The 18,591-nt window shown below is 38.8% G+C and overlaps 1 protein-coding gene across 3 annotated transcripts in view; it reads left to right on the top strand.

The window, feature by feature from the left end:
* LOC128616815 (protein shisa-6) overlaps positions 1-13,472 on the top strand; it is a 55,552-nt gene extending 42,080 nt beyond the window's left edge. For 2 of the 3 annotated variants that reach the window (XM_053639629.1, XM_053639628.1), the window contains 3 exons: positions 3,188-3,250; positions 7,532-7,684; positions 12,621-13,472. In XM_053639629.1, coding sequence (XP_053495604.1) covers positions 3,188-3,250; positions 7,532-7,684; positions 12,621-13,435 — 1,031 coding nt within the window. In that variant the 3' untranslated portion in view covers positions 13,436-13,472. The remainder of the gene's footprint in view (positions 1-3,187; positions 3,251-7,531; positions 7,685-12,620) is intronic. The other variant, XM_053639631.1, reaches the window with a different exon arrangement.
* The last annotated feature ends 5,119 nt before the right edge of the window (positions 13,473-18,591 follow it).

The raw sequence follows: 18,591 nt of genomic DNA, 5'->3' as shown, positions 1-18,591 counted from the left end.
GACACCTAAAGTTTACTTCTCCTTTCTCCAAGGAGCCTGAATGAAACAAGCTGAAACTTTACCGCCCGCCTACTTACCCGAATAGCCTTAAAGGCAAAATGGGAAGCATCTCCATAACAAAAGACAACAGTGTGCCCCTGTGCCTCCAATTAATTTTCACATTCTCAAGCTTGCCAGGTGCAGGAAAAGAAAAGAATTGTAGATGGCAGTGGAGTGGTTCTGGAGTGGTTTAAGTTATTATTAATAACTTTCTGCCCTCTTCGCCGACTGTCTCCTGTTGCCTGGAATTTTTGTTTTTTTGAGCCGAGAGTATGACAGAGTGACAGGTCACTGTAACGGACCTTGGGCTGTAGCTAGGTTTTAGCGCTCCGCTTTTACCCTCTGAAAAGTGGCTAATTGGTCCCCAGATTAAAGCGAGATCACTCAACTGGACCGTGCTTGGTATTAATTAGGCCTTACAACGAATCTAGTTTATGTCTGTCTGTGCTGCAGCACACACACACACTTGGTCCGATATGTGACTTAATTTGATAGTGCACTGGCCTCTTAAATCGTCTTTAACTTTTTCACTTGAACTTGAACAGATTTCATTTAGCAGATGTTGTAGAAGCAGACTCACTGCTGAGGTATTTCCATGGTGTATTTGTTCAGGAATAAGGCTTCTCACGCTCTTAGCAAGGTATATATTTATTAACTCAGCTCATCAGTGTTGAAGAAGCTACTGTACTTTGTCAATCTACAAGCTACTCATGATTTATAGTAGTTAAGCTACAGCTGAACTGCTCTTTACATAAAGGAGCTAGCTACATTACAAAAAAAAGTAGCTAGCTCCATTTTTCACCCTGAATCTATTTTGTCAAACCGAGGAAAAACAACTGTGACATATTTATTTGTGCAGCTAATTTAATTGCAGATAAAATGTACATGCTTTGTGCAGACAGTGCTATAACATGGATTTAACTTTTATCTTTGTAAACCACTCTTAGTGAGATACATTAACATTTCTTATCTGTAAAACAACACTTATCAACGAAGCAAGAGATACAGTTAATACACATTCTTAGTTCAGTTTGTTTCTGGAAATACTAAGCTGGCCAGTTAACATTAATGGGTATATAGTAATCTGTATAACACTGAATTAAATAGCTGTGTTTGGCCGTTTGCCACAATGCAAATGCTTGCCATCATTGCTTGTTATGTCATATTGGCTGTTGCTAGCTATTAAACAACTGAGTGAAATCCTGTATGGACTGATTTATGGGACTTTAAATTGGGGGTTAAATTTGTGAAAAGTCGATTTTTCATTTCCGTATAGTTTGCATAGTTTACAAACAAATGTGTATCTGCTGTATGTATGAATCTTCCATACATTTGATAAATATGGCCATGGATATTGTAGAGTTCAATCGTCTTGTTTTAATCACTAGTTGGATGCACGATGCTGTTATTCCCAGAGTACAAGAGGCAAACACCTTCTGCATTCTACACAAATTAGAAATTCAGGGTGTCCCAGAAGTCTCCATACATACAGGGGAGTATGTTTGCCAGCCCCATGTCGGTTGTGTCTTCGTTGGTGGATGTTGGTGGACGTCCACTTCTCGGTCGGTCCGCAACACTTCCAGACTTTTTGAATTGGTTAATAAGTTTGGTGACAGCATTGTGTGTGTGTGATGTGCTCGCCATGTTTCCTTTTCAAGTCCATTGCAACCTTGCGGCAGCATCCCGATCCAGCCACGAGAATGATTTCAATACTTTTGTCAAAGGCATTCTTAAAGGCCCTCTGTAAAAAATATATATAATATATAAACCAAGTATGAAAAACTTTGGAAGACATTTAGCTCAAAAGTATCCATTTGTATTATGGACAATGGACATATATGTATCATATGTATTATATGTATGGTGTTGTTGTGTTTGTTTTTCTACGCACCCACGGTGGAAACAAATTTCCTCTTTGAGGACAAATAAATGATGTATCGATCTATCGATCTATCTATCTATGTATATATATATATATATATATATATATATATATATATATATATATATATATCTGTTTCTCCTGTGTACTGTATTGAGACTTTTGGGACAATCTGTATTATAAAATAGTTTACACATTGAGATTTCTTTGATTCAAAAATGAATAATGTGTGAGAAGGTAAAACGCTACACTCTACTTGTTGAAAAAGTGGCTTGTTACTGGAAAAGCTACATTATTTTGAAAATAGCTCAGCTACTTAAAATAGTGTCAATACTTGTAGCTTGCTACTTCCCAACACTTCCCAATGTATTTTATACATTATATATCCTTGTATAGCATTAACAATACTTTTTGTTCAGTAAAAAATATCCACATTTCTCACAACTGTTAAAGAATTAACCCAGAATTCTTGGATAAACCAACTTGTTTTGACTTCTGAATGGTGCAGCAATTCATTTCAAACAGGCAGAACACCACACACCCCCATTATTGGTGTGTGGGGTCCATACCACAGTGCAGTCATTTATCACAGGCATTTCACTGGTCCGCTCTTGGCAACACAGGATAGCTACCATTCGTCACAGCTCACATCACAGTGAACTAAACGTACCACGCTCCCTCCCCAACCTCCACAAAAGTCACACACTGCGGTACCATAGCCTGAACACTTCCAAAATACTGCTCTCTGCAGTGTACACAAACACACACCACACCAAGACACACACATACACACATTGTGACAGCTAGAAAATAAAGGTTCCCCAAAGGTACAAACATAAAAGCGAGCAGATGTGCTAGCTTTAATTATGGCACACATATGAGTAATAAATATGTATGATGTTTCTAATGTATCATTCTTACCCATACAGCTTGTGGTACTGCAGATGAGTACTTGATGTGCATGAAGCAGTTTCTGCATGACATCTCTCTTCTGTCATGTCGAACATAAATCTCTGTTATTGCTCTAAATATTTTAAAGTGCACTCACATTTTCATCACCATTGCCGTGTTGTTGCTCTTTAGTCCATGTAATTTGTGTGTGCTGGACCATTTTGCTCATTATGATTAGGATTGTGTCTTCCCCTAATGGGCCATTTCTCTTATCTGGGCATCCATGTTCTAGATAAGAGCTTGTTTTGTATCATGATTTGGTTCCCTTTTTTTTTTTTAACCAACAAATCAGACATGTCATTGCTTCTTCTGCAGGCACGCATCAACACAACTACAACCATGTGGGTCTCAGTAGTCCTACTCGAACACCTAAAAATGGTAAGGATCACTCTTCTCCTCACTTCTCATCACATTCTTTTGGGATAAATAAAGTTTATCTGTCTATCATGATAACAACCACATGTACTACAAAAACAAACACTGTTATTTCTTTCGCTGACATTTTTTTTTTTCTGGAGATGTGTGCTATTTAACCACCACCTGCCTCCAAGCCTGATGGTTCTGTGAACTGGCTAGTGCCACTGTACATCTTCCACACTGTCACCAGTAAGAGGATGCAGTTCACATTGAGTTATTGTTCTCTGGTGGACACAGTCCACTCTGTTCAGAATGAGTGGTGCTCAAAATTTCGAAAGCTCAGCTTGGTCTTTCTGCCAGTTTGGCACGATCAATCCAGCAGCTAATGCGCAGGGATTTGTGTGGCGGACATTCCATGTAATCTAATAGTAATAATCAGGGGAAAATTAGAGGGATCATAAAAATTACATGTTGTTTGTTTATTTAGTACTGCCCTGAATAAGCTATTTCACAGAATAGATGTTCACATATAGTCAACAAGACACAATAATAACTTAACAGAAATACACAAATAAATGTACACAAATGAACCAGTTCAAAATTTACATCTGCTTGGTTCTTAATCCTGTGTGTTGTCCTGAGCAGTTAAACTGCCCACTGTTCTTCAGAAAAATCCTCCAGATCCTGCACATTCTTTGCTTTTTCAGCATCTTGTGCATATTTTACCCCTTTGCAGTGCCTATATTATTTTAACATCCATTTCACACTGAGGACAACTGAGGGACTCGTACACAACTATTACAAAAGGTGCAAACATTCACTGATGCTCAAGAAGGTAACACGATACATGAAGAGCCAGGGGTGTGTAAACTTTTGAACAGGATGATCGGTGTAAATTGTTATTATTCCGTCTTCTTGGAAACATGTAAATATCTTATTTCGCTTCTGAAGGGCAGTACTAAATAAAAAAATAAGCTCTTTAAACAAAATAATAACAATTTACACCGAACATCCTGTTCAAGGATATGTAAACATATGACCTCGACTGTATAATGAATAATCATTGATATGGTGATGCTTTGAGATGTTTATTTAGCATTCATGGAAGGTGTCTTCAACGTCAGCACTTTGTAACAGCCAGCAAGTTTTCCGCCATGCAAAAGTCAAGGTATTAACTACAGGAGAGTCTCCCAAGAGGCGCAACAGAAAAGTGTTCACCGTATTGTTGACAGATTGCGAGTTTAATTCAAAACACCTATCCAAGTCAAGAGAGCAAAATTAGCCATGCTCTCTGGTTGGGAGAAATGGCAGAACTGTCCCCACTTTATTAATCAGAACAACAGTAGCCAATCACAGGCATCTGTAAGCACATGTATGTGGAAGAGGGCAGATAACCCTTTCTTCTGCCCAGCATGACTGGCAGTTGGAATTGGCAAGACTAAACTGGAAAACCGGGAAAGAAAACTTAGAGAAAAAGAGAGGCAGATGCGTGGCTGTAACATTCCATAACATTAAATGTAACTATAAAATGACAAAAAGTATGATGTCATTCTTTAATAAATAACAATTGCCATGGTATGAGAGGAATAAAACACTTTACGACATGCTGTTATTAGAAAATACCCCCTCACGCTTTATCCCGTACACATCTTGTGCTAAAAGCATAGAGTCTTATTTATTATGAATTTAGTGGTGCATTGTTAAAAATAATGACTACAATGCAAAGAAGTGTTCCATAACTGAGAAGCCATGTACCTAATTTGATAAACAGCCACAACTGAGTGCCTTACAACACTAAAAATATCAATCAGGTTCAGAGGGCTGGTAGTGAGAGCGGTAATACATGCCATAAATATAAATAAGGTTAGAATTCGGAAAAAAAGTATTAATATGAGCTACATTTGAAGTTCGAGACAATGATTACATCTGCCACTCCTTCACTCTTTCTCCTGCAATGCCTTTTACTTAGCGTTTGCCTTCATAATCTCATTCCTTTCCACAAAATGAAGTCGAAGGCAGCCAACATGGCCATTTCAGCGCGAGCCAATTCACTTACGCCTGCCGCAGTGCACACGCTACACATGACGTGCGCTTGAAGAATCAATTCGAGCAGACGAACAAGCCAAGCAGGGGCGACAACTATAAAAACAAGCTGACACGGAGTATTCATACTTCATCAATGTTTTTTTTTTTTTTGCTTAATGAACACACACTGATCAAAAGATGAAGGGAAAGCTCCGAATGTGTGCTACGTGCGCCTCGGATAAAGAGCTCTCGACTGGTGTCCTCGAAATGCGGAGGCTAGAAAATGCTCAAAGTAGCAAGCAGCAACTGCTCATCTTGTTAGTGAAAGGATTAAATCACCGCCTTTTGGTGAGCCGCTTTAATTCGACCGGGAGGAAGCGGGTGGGGTGAGAAGATGGATAGCACTCCCTAACAAGCTCCAAAGATTTATTTATTTATTTATTTATTTATTTCAGCAGATTGGTTGTTATAAGACAAAGCCTGTTATTGCTTTTTCTCAGAGAGGTTAATTCTGTTTATGGCAATGGAACTTTCCTCTCAATAACACTGCAGTGCAGCCTCCCAGACACTTTTATTACTATTGCCGTATACTTTGAGATGTTATGATTTAATTAAGAAGCAAAAATGCAATGTTCATAACTGTGTTTAATACTGAAAAGAGGAACAGACTGTATTATAGCATTTGTTTGTGTTTTGGCTAAAGCATAACCATTCTTACATGTCCCAGATCACAGTATCAGTTGATACACTTTAAAAAAAAAAAAAAAAAAAAACTTGCCAACGCCACCACCATTCTCCTTTTCCTCCTCCTATATTAAATCAGCTTTTATGATATGTAAGGTATAAAACCTGTTGGAGCAAGCTGTTACAGGAAACTAATCAACAACAGCACAGGGTGGTGAACTGCGGTCCCAATGCCAATGAGTATTTTCTAATAAAATTACGCAGTGAAGCGTTTTATTCCTCTTACACCGCAGCAATTTGCCACTGATTACGTACTATACTTTATATACCAAATACATGAGATCCAAACCAGAAGCGCAACAGCAAAACCAAAACACACCACCACTAACTCAAAATGGAAAGTGTAAGTCCTTATTGACCATCACATGCTTGTTGCTTCTTGGACTTGGCATATGACTGTCACAAATATATAACCCAAGCTTCCTTTAGGCTTTAGTTTTCAAGTATTTGCATTAATGTCGTGCAAAGCTGACCGCATATCTAAAAGAACATCATATGAATGCCTTCATTGCAATATGCTCAAATAACAGCATCAGTAGATTCATTTAATCTCATATTTCATTTAAGCTTTTACTGCAAACATTATCCAGTTCTCCATTTTCCACGGTTTCTCAGATTGCCATTAGCAAAACACGCTTTTTACGTAACACATTTCCCATCATGCATTGCTATACAGGTCGGTTTGTCGGTCCGTTGGGTCGGATTGCTTTCTCACCACAAGCGAACTGCTCCAGAGTTCATTTGCAATCGGGCCGAGACCACCTCGTTCGGGTGGTCTCAGACCGATTGTTTTGGTGCGGATCCGAGCACGATTGCCGTGTTCATATACGTCTAGACTGACCGAACCGTGAGAGGAATCTCACCAGGTTCCAAAAGAAACGCTCCAAATGAGCCAGGTGTGAAAACGTCCTGAGACTTACAAAGCCACCTACCAAAGCCTTTTCCTCCTAATCTCTTAAAAAATAAAAAGATTAAACTGTCTTGCCATGCCATACCTAGGCAAAGCAAAGATCACAGCATGTGCTGAACAGTGTAAAATAGAGCACATGGTGTTGCGTAAACACTATCCTCCCCTCCTGCAGCACCCTCCGGCTCCCTGACGCATCATGTTTGTCTCGGAGCCCATTCTGTGGCACTAGTCTCTGCCATACTTTTAATCAGAGCACGATCCCTGTATGTCCAAACCATGCCCAGGCTGGCGTGACGGCCACAAAGCCCAGGGAGATGAAGGAGCTGCAGTGACAACCTCCTTCCTCCTCCCTGGCTTTTACTGACATCATATCACTAAGGAAACAAGGGTTCTCTGCTGACTAGCAGGCTGGAAACGCGACACTATTTACAAGGGCTTGACTAAATCACTGTCTCACCATGGCTCATTAGCCTCTAAGTCATAGGCTCCAGTTCATCCACTGATTTCCCTGCAGTCCTTCTGCTGCAGCGTCGAACTCCCCCGAGCAGAAAATAGATAGAATTGTTTATAGTTGTTACTTTGTTTTGACACATCTTTTGGTCTACTGTCTTGTCGTCCTCCAGAGAGCACGCGCATGAACAGCATCCTCACATCGCAGACGGAGCCATACGATCTGTCCTTCTCCCGCTCCTTCCAGAGCCTCTCGCACCTGCCTCCATCCTATGAAACCGCCATGAAGGCTGACCTCAACAAGTACTCCTCGCTCAAAAGACTGAGTTAGAGCCACTTTCTCATTCTACACTCTACTGAGCTTGTTGTTTTTATCAAGGCTGGGATCAATTTCGTTTCAATTCCGTTTTTCGCTTCAGCCTTAGCCAGTTCGGTTGACGACCTGAAATTCATCTTGTATTTTGAATGTGCAGATTCATTTCATTATTAACTATTACTTAATTTTGCTGCGTAAATTGAATTTATTGCTCTGAATAGCTGGAATTGACCCCAACCCTGCATTTTCCACATTGCACTGCAAGCACTTAATGGTCTTTTGTATTTGTATTCTATATCAAGTGTGCACAAACCTGCTCCTTGAGATCAATCGCATTTAGCAAGTCTGATCCAGCTTATTGAAGTTGTCAGGAGCTAAAGTTTGCTGGAGGATAATTCTCCAGGAGCAGGATTTACCACCTGGAAGAATACATCCATGATTGAACCATTGTGCTTGTCAGATCACCCAAGCTTTATTTAACCCCCCCCCCATTCAGAAGCCCTCTTTATGGCATGGCATTCAATACCAAAGCAAGCGATTAACATATTGCAGTTTGCTTCAATCGCTGCAGAGGACTTCCCCATGACCTCGCTGCTCCATTCTATTGATCTGACTGATAGTAGATTTATTCCGTGTAATAAGATCTCCTTTCATAATGTTCCCTAAGTAAAGAGTAAATATTTCAAATGGCATGTGTAATTTAATATGGATTAGCCCAGGCTCTTTTGGACTTCAATTCAAGTGAACTACAGGAAATTGGTAGATCTTTCTTTCCACCTTTATTAACTACATACATACAGTCACAAATGCTGAACATTCTACATTCAGCTCTTTGTAATAAATAAGTCACTCTCGTTTCCTCCTTGAGTTTAAATTAGTTTATATATGAAAAATTTAATTTGGTGATATTGCTTTTAGACATTTTTTATAGTGTTAAATTTCAAAAACCTCCATTGTCTTACAATAACTGACAACCTTGTAGCTGTAGAGAAGTATGTCAGCTTGCTTTATTATGCCTTGAAGGCTAAGAACGGCATGGGAGAATGAGTTATGTATAATAATTAATTATGAAATATGGAAAAATGTCTGGAAATTTGCCAAAGGCCATTCAGGTAAAATTGGAATTCACAGAGATTACATACAAATACAGTATCTGCCAGCTGTATAAATACATTCTCATATTCTCACCCCTGTGTCTCAAATGTATAGCATCTCCATCATCTGATTAGTAGACTTGTGAGTTTTTGTGTACGGGTAGTATAATATCCTTGCAGTGAGAATTTATAATTATTATTATTATTTTTATACCCTTTAGTATATAGGGAATTGCATACAGTTGTGGTGTCTGGGTGATGAACTGATAATCTATTAAGTTTGTTCAACATATCCAAGTTGTACTCAGTTTAACACATGGAGAAACCTACTTTTTAATTTGCAGTAAGCTTGATCGAGTTCCCATGCAGTAAGTTTCTTACGTATTGTCTCAAAATCTACCACCACCTCAGGGAACTGCATTCTGAATGCAGTAGCCTTAAATCTGGAAATCTCTAACTTGGGTTTACTACAGAAATGACATTTCCTTGATTTGAGGTTTTAATTTCCTTGAATACAGCTTCATTCCTCCCCAAAGTTAAGCACTATCAGCGTCTCAGCTAGAGCGATCCTTCGAGGGTAACAGATCTCAAGGTCATCAGCTTCATTCTTCATCTTGGAGCAGGCCATAATTGAATTAATTTGCTTTCCTAATCATTCAGTTACAGATACAGCAGTCACTCAGTGCACTTGTGTGTGAGCTCCAGTTTAGATAACCAGTGAAATCTGTTTTGGTTTGCTTTATCTCTATTACAAGAATCCTATCAGGACCATCGTACTGTTGTGAAGAAAATTACTCACTGTATATTGATGTCTAACTATAACGTAACATGTATGTAACAATCTGTATTTAACATTCTGGTATTTTTGATATTACTCTAAGGGGTGGAACAAAAAAAAAAAACAAATTAGCAAGATACAGAAATACATGCAGTAATCATAGTATAAGCATATTATGTTTCAGCTGGGAGTGTTAAGTATTAAATTCTTAGATTTAGGAAGTGCTAGAATTGAAAAGAAATGTAAAAATACCATTTTCTCATTTTGTTCTTTGTGTTTTGTGTTTAGTTGGTTTAGTTTTTACTTGAAGAGTACCTACATTGGGTCTTCATAACATTCATATGCATTGCATAAATTTTGGCAATGATGGAACGTCTATGAAAGTCTTAAGTAAAAACTTGAGGTCACATTATACAGTGTATATTACGTTGACCTTTTCACAAAAGAGAGAATCTTCAGTTAGCATTATGGGTTGATTATTTATGACTGTAACTATACTTGTGTAATCCTTATCTTGAAAGATATTGGTGTTTTTGTTAACAGCATATTTATCACATTGTAACTGAGTGAACGTGTACCTAGTGTCTTGTAACAGTCTTATAAAAGCCCAATTTAGTTTGACCACAGGAAAATTTGTATTAGGATGGTGCTTCATAATAGTTTTGAATCCAAATGGACCATCATCAGGTCAGCTGAGGAATCTATATGAAGTAAACAGAGCAAGGTAACAGGTCTACAGTCGTGTGAAAATATAAGTACACCCCATGGAAATTGTTGGCTTTTTTTGAGATAGTTGGACAAGCAAACATTTGATCATCTTTGAAACAGCGCCTGTTAATAAAGTTGATAAACTTGAACAAAACCACAAGGAAAATTAGTTTTTTCAATCATTTATTCAACAGAAATATCAATACATGTGATATTCTTCTGTGGAAAAAATTAAGTACACCTTTGGCCTCAGAAGGTAGTATTGCCCTCTTTAGCAGAAATAACTTCTTGTAGGTGTTTTGCATAATTGTCCACCAGGCTTGCTGGAATTTTTGACCACCCTTCTATGCAATATTCTTTCAGTTGCAAGATGTTTCAGGGTTTTCTTGCATGTACAGGCTGTTTCAAATCCCCCCACAACATTTCAATGGGGTTCAAATCCGGGCTTTCACTAGGCCATTCCATAACACTCCATTTCTTATTTTTGAGCCATTCCTTGGTGGATCTGCTAGTGTGCTTAGGATCATTATCCTGTTGAAAGGTCCACGTTCGGTTCAACTTCAACTTTTGGACAGATGGCCTCACATTATCTTCAACACTCTTTGATATGATGCAGAATTCAGAGTTGAATCAATGAATGTAAGTTTTCCAGACCATGAGGCAGTGAAGCAACCCCAAACCATAACATTTTCACCAACGTGTTTCACAGTTGGTATGAGGTGCTGCTTCAGAAAAGCTGTCCTTTGTCTGCAGCAAACATGTCTGCTGTTACTGTGGCCAAACAACTCTCTCTTTGATTCGTCTGTCCAGAGCACATTATTCCAAAAGGCTTGGTCTTTGCCTATATGCTCATTGACAAACTGTAATCTTGTAAAGGCTTTTTCCTGACACGCCTCCCATGCAGGTCAAATTTGTGCATTCTCTTTCTAATTGTAGAAGCACACATTTTGACACCAACAGTTGCAAGACTTACTAGCAGATCCTGTGATGAAATTTTGGGGCTCTTGGAGTCTTCTTTTTGGATCAGACGGTCTGCTCTTGGGCTGAATTTGCTGGGACGGCCAGTCCTGGACAAATTGGCAGTCGTTTGAAATCTGCGCCATTTGTAGATGATTTTCCCTTCAGTGTAATGATGGATTTCAAATAATTTGGACATTTTTTAAAATTCCTTTGCCAGACTCCTAGGCATCCACAGCCTTTTTTTCTGAAGGCCTAAAGACCTCTTTAGATCTTGGCATGATGACACCACACACCTCAATAGCAAAGAGAACACCAGACACTAGATCTGAGAGGGGTAAAAATAAATCAGGTTCCACCTGCACTCCCTAAGCAGATTCTAATCACTGGAACCCAATCTTGAACACCTGATTCTAATTTTATGGATTTGAAGGTGTCATAAATGTAGGGGTGTGCTTACTTTTTCCATGTGACTGATCTGTTTTTTGTTCATTTAAATTGTGAAAATTACTACAAAATGTCAACTGTATGTGTCATTTGATAGAGTGTATCAACTTTAGGCACTGTTTAAAATGTTTGGTTGTCCAAATATATATGTGTGTGTGTGTGTGTGTGTGTGTGTGTGTGTGTGTGTGTGTGTGTGTGTGTAAATAAACCATTTCCATGGGGCATGCTTATTTGTTCCACATGACTACATACTTAACAGAAGATCTCAAAGCTTCATGAATTCATGAGTTATTGTGGACAAAGTAATAACATGTTAGATACAACAGTCTTAAATCACTAATATTTCCTTGTTTTGTGCTTTGTGCAAAGCTTATGAAGGTGTTGTGAAGACCCAATGTAAGTACAGTGTTTTATTTGTTTATTTGTTTCTTTTCAAGCAAGCTATCCTGCTTAATCACTTAAGCCACTTAGATGTTAAACTTTATTCCCTTTAATATGGCTTTATATTCAGACCATTAATTTAAATGTGCATGGTCTGATCACTACTTAAGCAAACTTAACCTAGTCAGCAAGGTACATAAACTGCCTGGCATGAAGTTTAAAAAACAGTAAAGATAATGTTGGCTAAAAAACAGAGAGATAACGCATTTGAGAGCATAGTTCTCAGTCAGGAGTTTACAGTACTTATATCTGCCATCTTTCACTCTTATCTGGTATAAGATTTATTAGGTTGCTTTTGTTGAGAAGGACTCATGATGCTGGTAAAAAAATGGGTCAGAATGAAGATTGTTCCTAGACAGCCTCTAGCATATACCTAGTTATAAACTGCATGGCTACTATGCAGTTGTTATGGGGTTTTTTTGCGTTTATAATTACGACAGTTTTACATATGATATTGATAAAACACATGGTTGGTGGAAGTATGATGAGTTTTGATTGAGTCTGCCTCTGCTCTTCCACAGCTGACAAGGATGTGGACGAGTACTATAGCCGTAAGAGGCACCTTCCTGATCTGGCAGCACGCGGCACCCTGCCACTACACATGATCAAGGTGAGCCAGGATTCTCAGAGTAGCCAACAGGCTCAACAGCAACAACAACAGCAGCAGCAGTCGTCACGCCAACGTCCTCACCGTGTCCAGAGAGCCATGTCTCAAGACCGCGTGCTGTCCCCAGAGCGTGGCTATGCTCAGGACTATGCCGTATCTGCTTACCCCACGTCCCCATACGGTGAGCGCATCCTATCCGACGAGCAGCTGCTATCAGCTGAACGCCTCCGCTCACACGAGCGCCTCATCTCCCAGGACCGGCTGCATTCGCAGGACCGCCGCTACTCGCAGGAGCGTGTCCACTCGCACGAGCGTCTACACTCTCACGAACGCATGCACTCGCAAGAGCGCCTCTACTCGCAGGACAGGCTACGCTCGCAGGACCCGCTGCTCTCTCCCGATAAGACGATGCCACCCAAACGTGGCAGCTTTCACGGTGACAAGTCCATGTCCAGAGCCATATCACACACGGACGTGTTTATGCCCACCACGCCGCTCTTGGACCACTACAAGATGACCAAAATACACTCGCATCCCAGTGCCTCGAACAACAGCGGCACTGCTGCAGTGCACAACACGCTGACCAAGAGCCAAACCACCTCCAAGAGACAGGCGTTTGCCTCACGCCGCACGCAGACCGTGGAACAGCTGCACTATGTCCCGCAGGCGGCTCAGCAGCAGCATCATCACCACTACCGTACAGGTAGTAAGACCGAAGTGACTGTTTAACTCGAATGATTTCAATCGGACCTCAGCCATCCACCAGGAACTCACACACACACAGAAAGGTCTGACAACCAGTCCTCGTCTACACTATACTCTATTCCACATATACCCTGTACTCAGACAAGAGACCCTTCTGTGTGCATACCCATTATTTTTTGTGTATTTGTAGATCATTGATAAAGGATGGACTAGAAGATTGTGCAGCTTGTTAGAAACCATCCCTCCAGTTCTGCAGTTCATAAGGGCTTTGCAGAAAAGAATGTGCAGAGACTTTTCCAGAACGACAGAAGGTGTAAATGAAAGCGCTAGTTGGTGCGAACGTGTAATGGAATTATATAACTTTATAAATGTATAAATACACATACTGTTTGTACTTAAAGTCCTAGTCATAGCTTTAGAAGTTCTTAAATGAAACTGATGTTAGCACTTCTATTGGTGCCTCTATGAAACTGTTCCATTTCATCAACGAAGTGGTTTTGTGGGTTAAAAAGCACAATTAATTTTTAAAAAAGAAGAAGCAATTTTTGATTTTTGATTAAAAACAATTTTTTTCTTTTTTTTGTTGTTGTTGTTTTGTTTAGCTTTTTTTGTTTGACTGATTTGTTTTGCTCATTCGTTTGATTGACAATGGCGAGTTACTTTGCGTAGATGATTGTAAATAAGCTGTTTTAGCCTCAGTAATTGGAGAAGTCTGTTCTGGTTGGCATTTGTATAGTTTTCTTTTAGAAATTCAACAATTACAGATATGACCCACTCTCCCAGTATCGGATCATTTTAAATGAATACAAATATTGTACGTGTCATTGCAATCGTGTTTGTAGAATGAGAACTGGGTGAAACTACATGACCACTCTTGATATCTGGCTGTAGACTGTGCTCCAGTGAGTGACTCACAAGAAGAATATAATATGCTTGTTGTAGTTGCTTCAAATAAACCATCCTTATTTTTCTAAACAAAATACTCACCTGGAGTAAATCTATTGTGTGCTTCATAATGTGCATCTATTTCCAAATATTATTAACAGTGTAGATATAGTAGGTAGCAGAAAACAGAAGACGTATCTCTCAGTGATGGAAATGGAAATGTGGGCATGTCTTTGGCTACGTTCACATTACAAGCTTTTTTCACAATTCTGATTTTTATTTATTTATTTATTTATTTATTGCTCTGATCAAAGCTGTCTGTCTTGACAGTTCACATTTGTAACTGCAAGTAACTCTTATCTGCCTGTAATAAGAATGCACTTTCCCCCATAAACTACCCCAATGTGCATAACAGTTCCTTGGGCAGTTGTTTCAGTGCACTACTCGGTTTCGATATTTCAATTTTGCTTGAATTCGATTCCTCAAACACCAGGAAAATCTTCACTTTCCCCACTGTTGTTTCTCTACTCCATTAGATGTTGCTAACACTAGATGATAACAGTGACTGTTGTATGTATATGCTCATTGGAGAAAACCCACACAAATTCCAAACGTACCATTCTCATTCATGTTGCACGTCCACAAATCGGCTATGTATCCAATCTGGGGCCGCATTACTAAAGTGGCCCAGGTCTGATTGAAAAGATCAGATTTTTGTGTCCATACAGTCCTGAAAGAAAATCAGATCTGTATCACTTCATTGTGGTGCTATGAGTGTAGCCTTAGAGTCCATATAGAAGTCATGACCATTTACGCATTTATATTCACAGACATGTATTTTGTTAACCAGCTAGCTATCATGACGTAACTTGCCTTGATTTATAAATGTTTGTAAGCTTCGCTGCTAGTGCTAATGGTTAACAAGGTATTTTGACAAGATTCCTGAGAGGATGTTTAAGTGTCTTTGAGTCCATACTGTATACGGGCATCCCCTTCTCGATATTACAGCCTACTCTTCATTTAACATGCAGCATTTGGTGGATTTAGTACAACCCCTGTCAAAAACAAAACAAAACAGAATCACCACACTTAAGGATGTTCACCTGGCTTTTTTTTTTTTTTTTTTTACTTTGTAGCAATTAAACAAATCACAGATATGACACAAAACAATTTTTGTTTAATAACTGTACATTCTAGCTGTGTAAAACATACCTCAAATAAATGAAATGAAATGATTTTATTTAATGGCATATTTTTTCCAAAAAAAAAAAAATCACAATTAGTACTTTGTTGCTCTTCCTCTGGCTTTTTTTCCTTTAAGGCATTTACTTCACTAATGATAAATAATATTCTCCATCAAGCTGATTCCAATGTTCTCGAATAGCGGGTGACAGATCAGCTTTGCAGGAATTCTTCTTTAATTTCTACCATTAATTTTCAATGGGATTGAGATCCGGACTGTTTGCTGGCCATGTCAATGAGTTGATCTGCCTTTCCTGAAGAAAAGCTTTCACACTTTTTACTCTGTGGCAAGAAGCATTATCATCCTGAAAAAAGTCCATCACGACCAAACCTATTCTCTATCGATGGAATGAGAAAAAAGTGTTAAAATGTCAGTATACACCTGTGCACTGACTGTTGAGGTCTCCTTTACCTGGTCTTTTACCTGACATGCAACCACATATCATAGATGAGTGGGGAAATCAAGTTGTTTTCTTCAGGCAGTCATCTTTACATGTTTCATTAGAACAGCATCACTGAATATCACTTTCATCCAATCATCCACACTCCATGACTGCTTCTTTTTAGCCCACTGATTTATTCTGTTTAGGTATTAGTGCTGGTTTTCATTTGGCTTTTCTGTACGTAAATCCCATTTCATTCAGGCGATTTCTTCCAGTTGTGTCACAAACATTGACTCCTTTTTCATTTGCTTTGCTGTGCATTTTCTATTTTTATGGCATATTGCTTTTGTTTTCTCTCCTGATGCTTTGGCGTCTTACTTTGTCTACCTGTATGTTTTCCTTTTATAACCTTCCCATTTTGTTTATACTTGCACCAAATTTTATACATAGCTGAATGAGAACAACCAACATCTTCTGTCACATCTTATGTCAGATTTCCTTCTTGAAGAAGTTTTATTTACTCATTTACTTATTTACTTTACAATTGTTTCGAATCCTCAATTGTTTCAATTGACAACTCTATTTGAAAGGAAACATGGCCCCAACAAAAGTCCAAGGTTAAGACTAATTTGCATGTGGTATTTGTTTTAGAAATGCAATTTACAAGGTGTTTCCATAATTTGTTCCTCAACCTTGAGTGATTCCGTAAGTTTATGCTCTACCTGATTTTGGGGGGGAAAAAATATGACATTAATTTAAATAATTTCATTTCATTTGTTTGAGGTATGTTTTACGAAGCCAGAATGTTCAGCTATTAAACAAAAATTGTTTTGTGTCATATCTGTGCTTTGTTTATTTGCTACAAAGTAAAAAAGCTGGGTGAACATCCTCTATATGTGGGGTGTGGTGATTCCATCATTTTTGCCAGGGGTAGGAGAAATTGTATTCATACTAAGGCTCATTGCAAAATGTTGGTGTGTTAACTACCATTAAGTCCTCCTTCACCACACCACACTGACATCTTCAACTACCAGACAGTGAAGTGTGATATTAAAACAAATAAATCTCGAGTCCCAAATTGGTTATCTTTATACAATGCTAATCAATGCAAATCAGTTCATTACTGACTCGATCTGTCATAATCAGGAAATTGTAGCTGAATATCAAATGTCATACAAATAATTATAATTACACTATATGGACAAAAGTTTGTGGACACCAGACCATTACACCCATATGTGCTTTTTGAACATCCCATTCTAGATGTATTCCCTGCTTTTCTGTTGTAATCACCTCCACTCTTGTTGGAAGGCTTTCCACTAGAGTTTGGAATATAGTCGAGAGGATTTGTCCATTCAGCCACAAGAGCATTAGTGAGGTCGGGCACTGAGCAGGACTCAATTTTTTCCACTCCAAGCTTGGCGAAAGGATGTCTTCATGGACCTTTCTTTGCGCACAGGGGTGTTGTCATGTTCGAACAGTGTTTGAGCTAGCCTTATTACTGTAGTTACAGTGAAGGAAAATTATAATGCTACAGCTATACATTTGCTATACAATTGTGTGCTTTCAACTTTATAGTACAAACCTTATTAAAGGGTAATAGCATATGAAATGATTTTGAAATGAAATGAAAACTTCTAGAAAATGGCTAAAACATGGCAAATCGTCTAGAACATGGCTTCTTTCACTTCATGTTAGTTGATGCAATAATTGCATTTGTCGTATAAATAATGCAGTGTGTACTCCAGGACAGATCAAGTGCTTACAACTGCATTGCATTGCATCACATCCTCAACTGATGAAAACACAATTACTTTCTGTTCTGTTTTTGTGACATAAACACAAGATTGTGAAATATAATCAGTGGGAAAAAAATTTTATTACAGTCATCTGTGTGATAATTGCCAAGATTTGTTCTTATAAACAATTATAATATAATATTGCTTCAGGAAGCCGGTTGGTTATTGGTAGTGATTTTTTTAGCCAGCGTTGGATGATTTCTGTGCGCATATGATTTATATGAACACATGTGGGCAGCCTATAAAATGTCATTGTATTTGATGGCAAGCTGCCCACTTGAGGTCATACTCACAAAGTGATGACTTTGCTATTAGTACTTGGCAAGCAAATGGGAAAAATCATTTAGTTCAGGAAACTGCCCTGGTGGTCCAGAATGTAAGGGAGTAGAACAACATGGAACAGCAGTTCAACGCCAAAGTGAAAGAACACACCCACTCACAGAACAAGATCACAGGCTTCTGAAGAAGGCAGCGTACAGTATATAAATCATCCAATGTTGGTTAAAAAATCACTACCACTAAACAACTGGCTTCCTGAAGCAGGCCCTGATGGAGTTGAATGATGGACATAATGAAATTCCAGATTGTTTGGGACTGGATCATCTTTGACAAGCGCTAACAGTTAACACATTCAAGTGTAGAGCTCAGAAAAATATCTGCAGAAGAGAATATGCCCATGTGGATGCTATGTGGAAATAACTGGCAGCTGTCATGTGACTAACCAAATGTTTTGTCTTTGAAGTCAGGTTAGGTCTTTAGGTAAAAGAAGTGATTAGTGATTACTTGAACTCGTCACTTTCTTGTGTTAAATACAATTTGACACATACTATGGCTATGTCCTGGACTGCAATGATGGGATTGTCATGGATAT

Source organism: Ictalurus furcatus, chromosome 13 (genome assembly GCF_023375685.1).
Source record: "Ictalurus furcatus strain D&B chromosome 13, Billie_1.0, whole genome shotgun sequence".
Taxonomy (NCBI): Eukaryota; Metazoa; Chordata; class Actinopteri; order Siluriformes; family Ictaluridae; genus Ictalurus; species Ictalurus furcatus.
The sequence above is the reverse complement of the archived record's forward strand: the minus strand, read 5'-3'. Positions and strand labels throughout refer to the sequence as shown.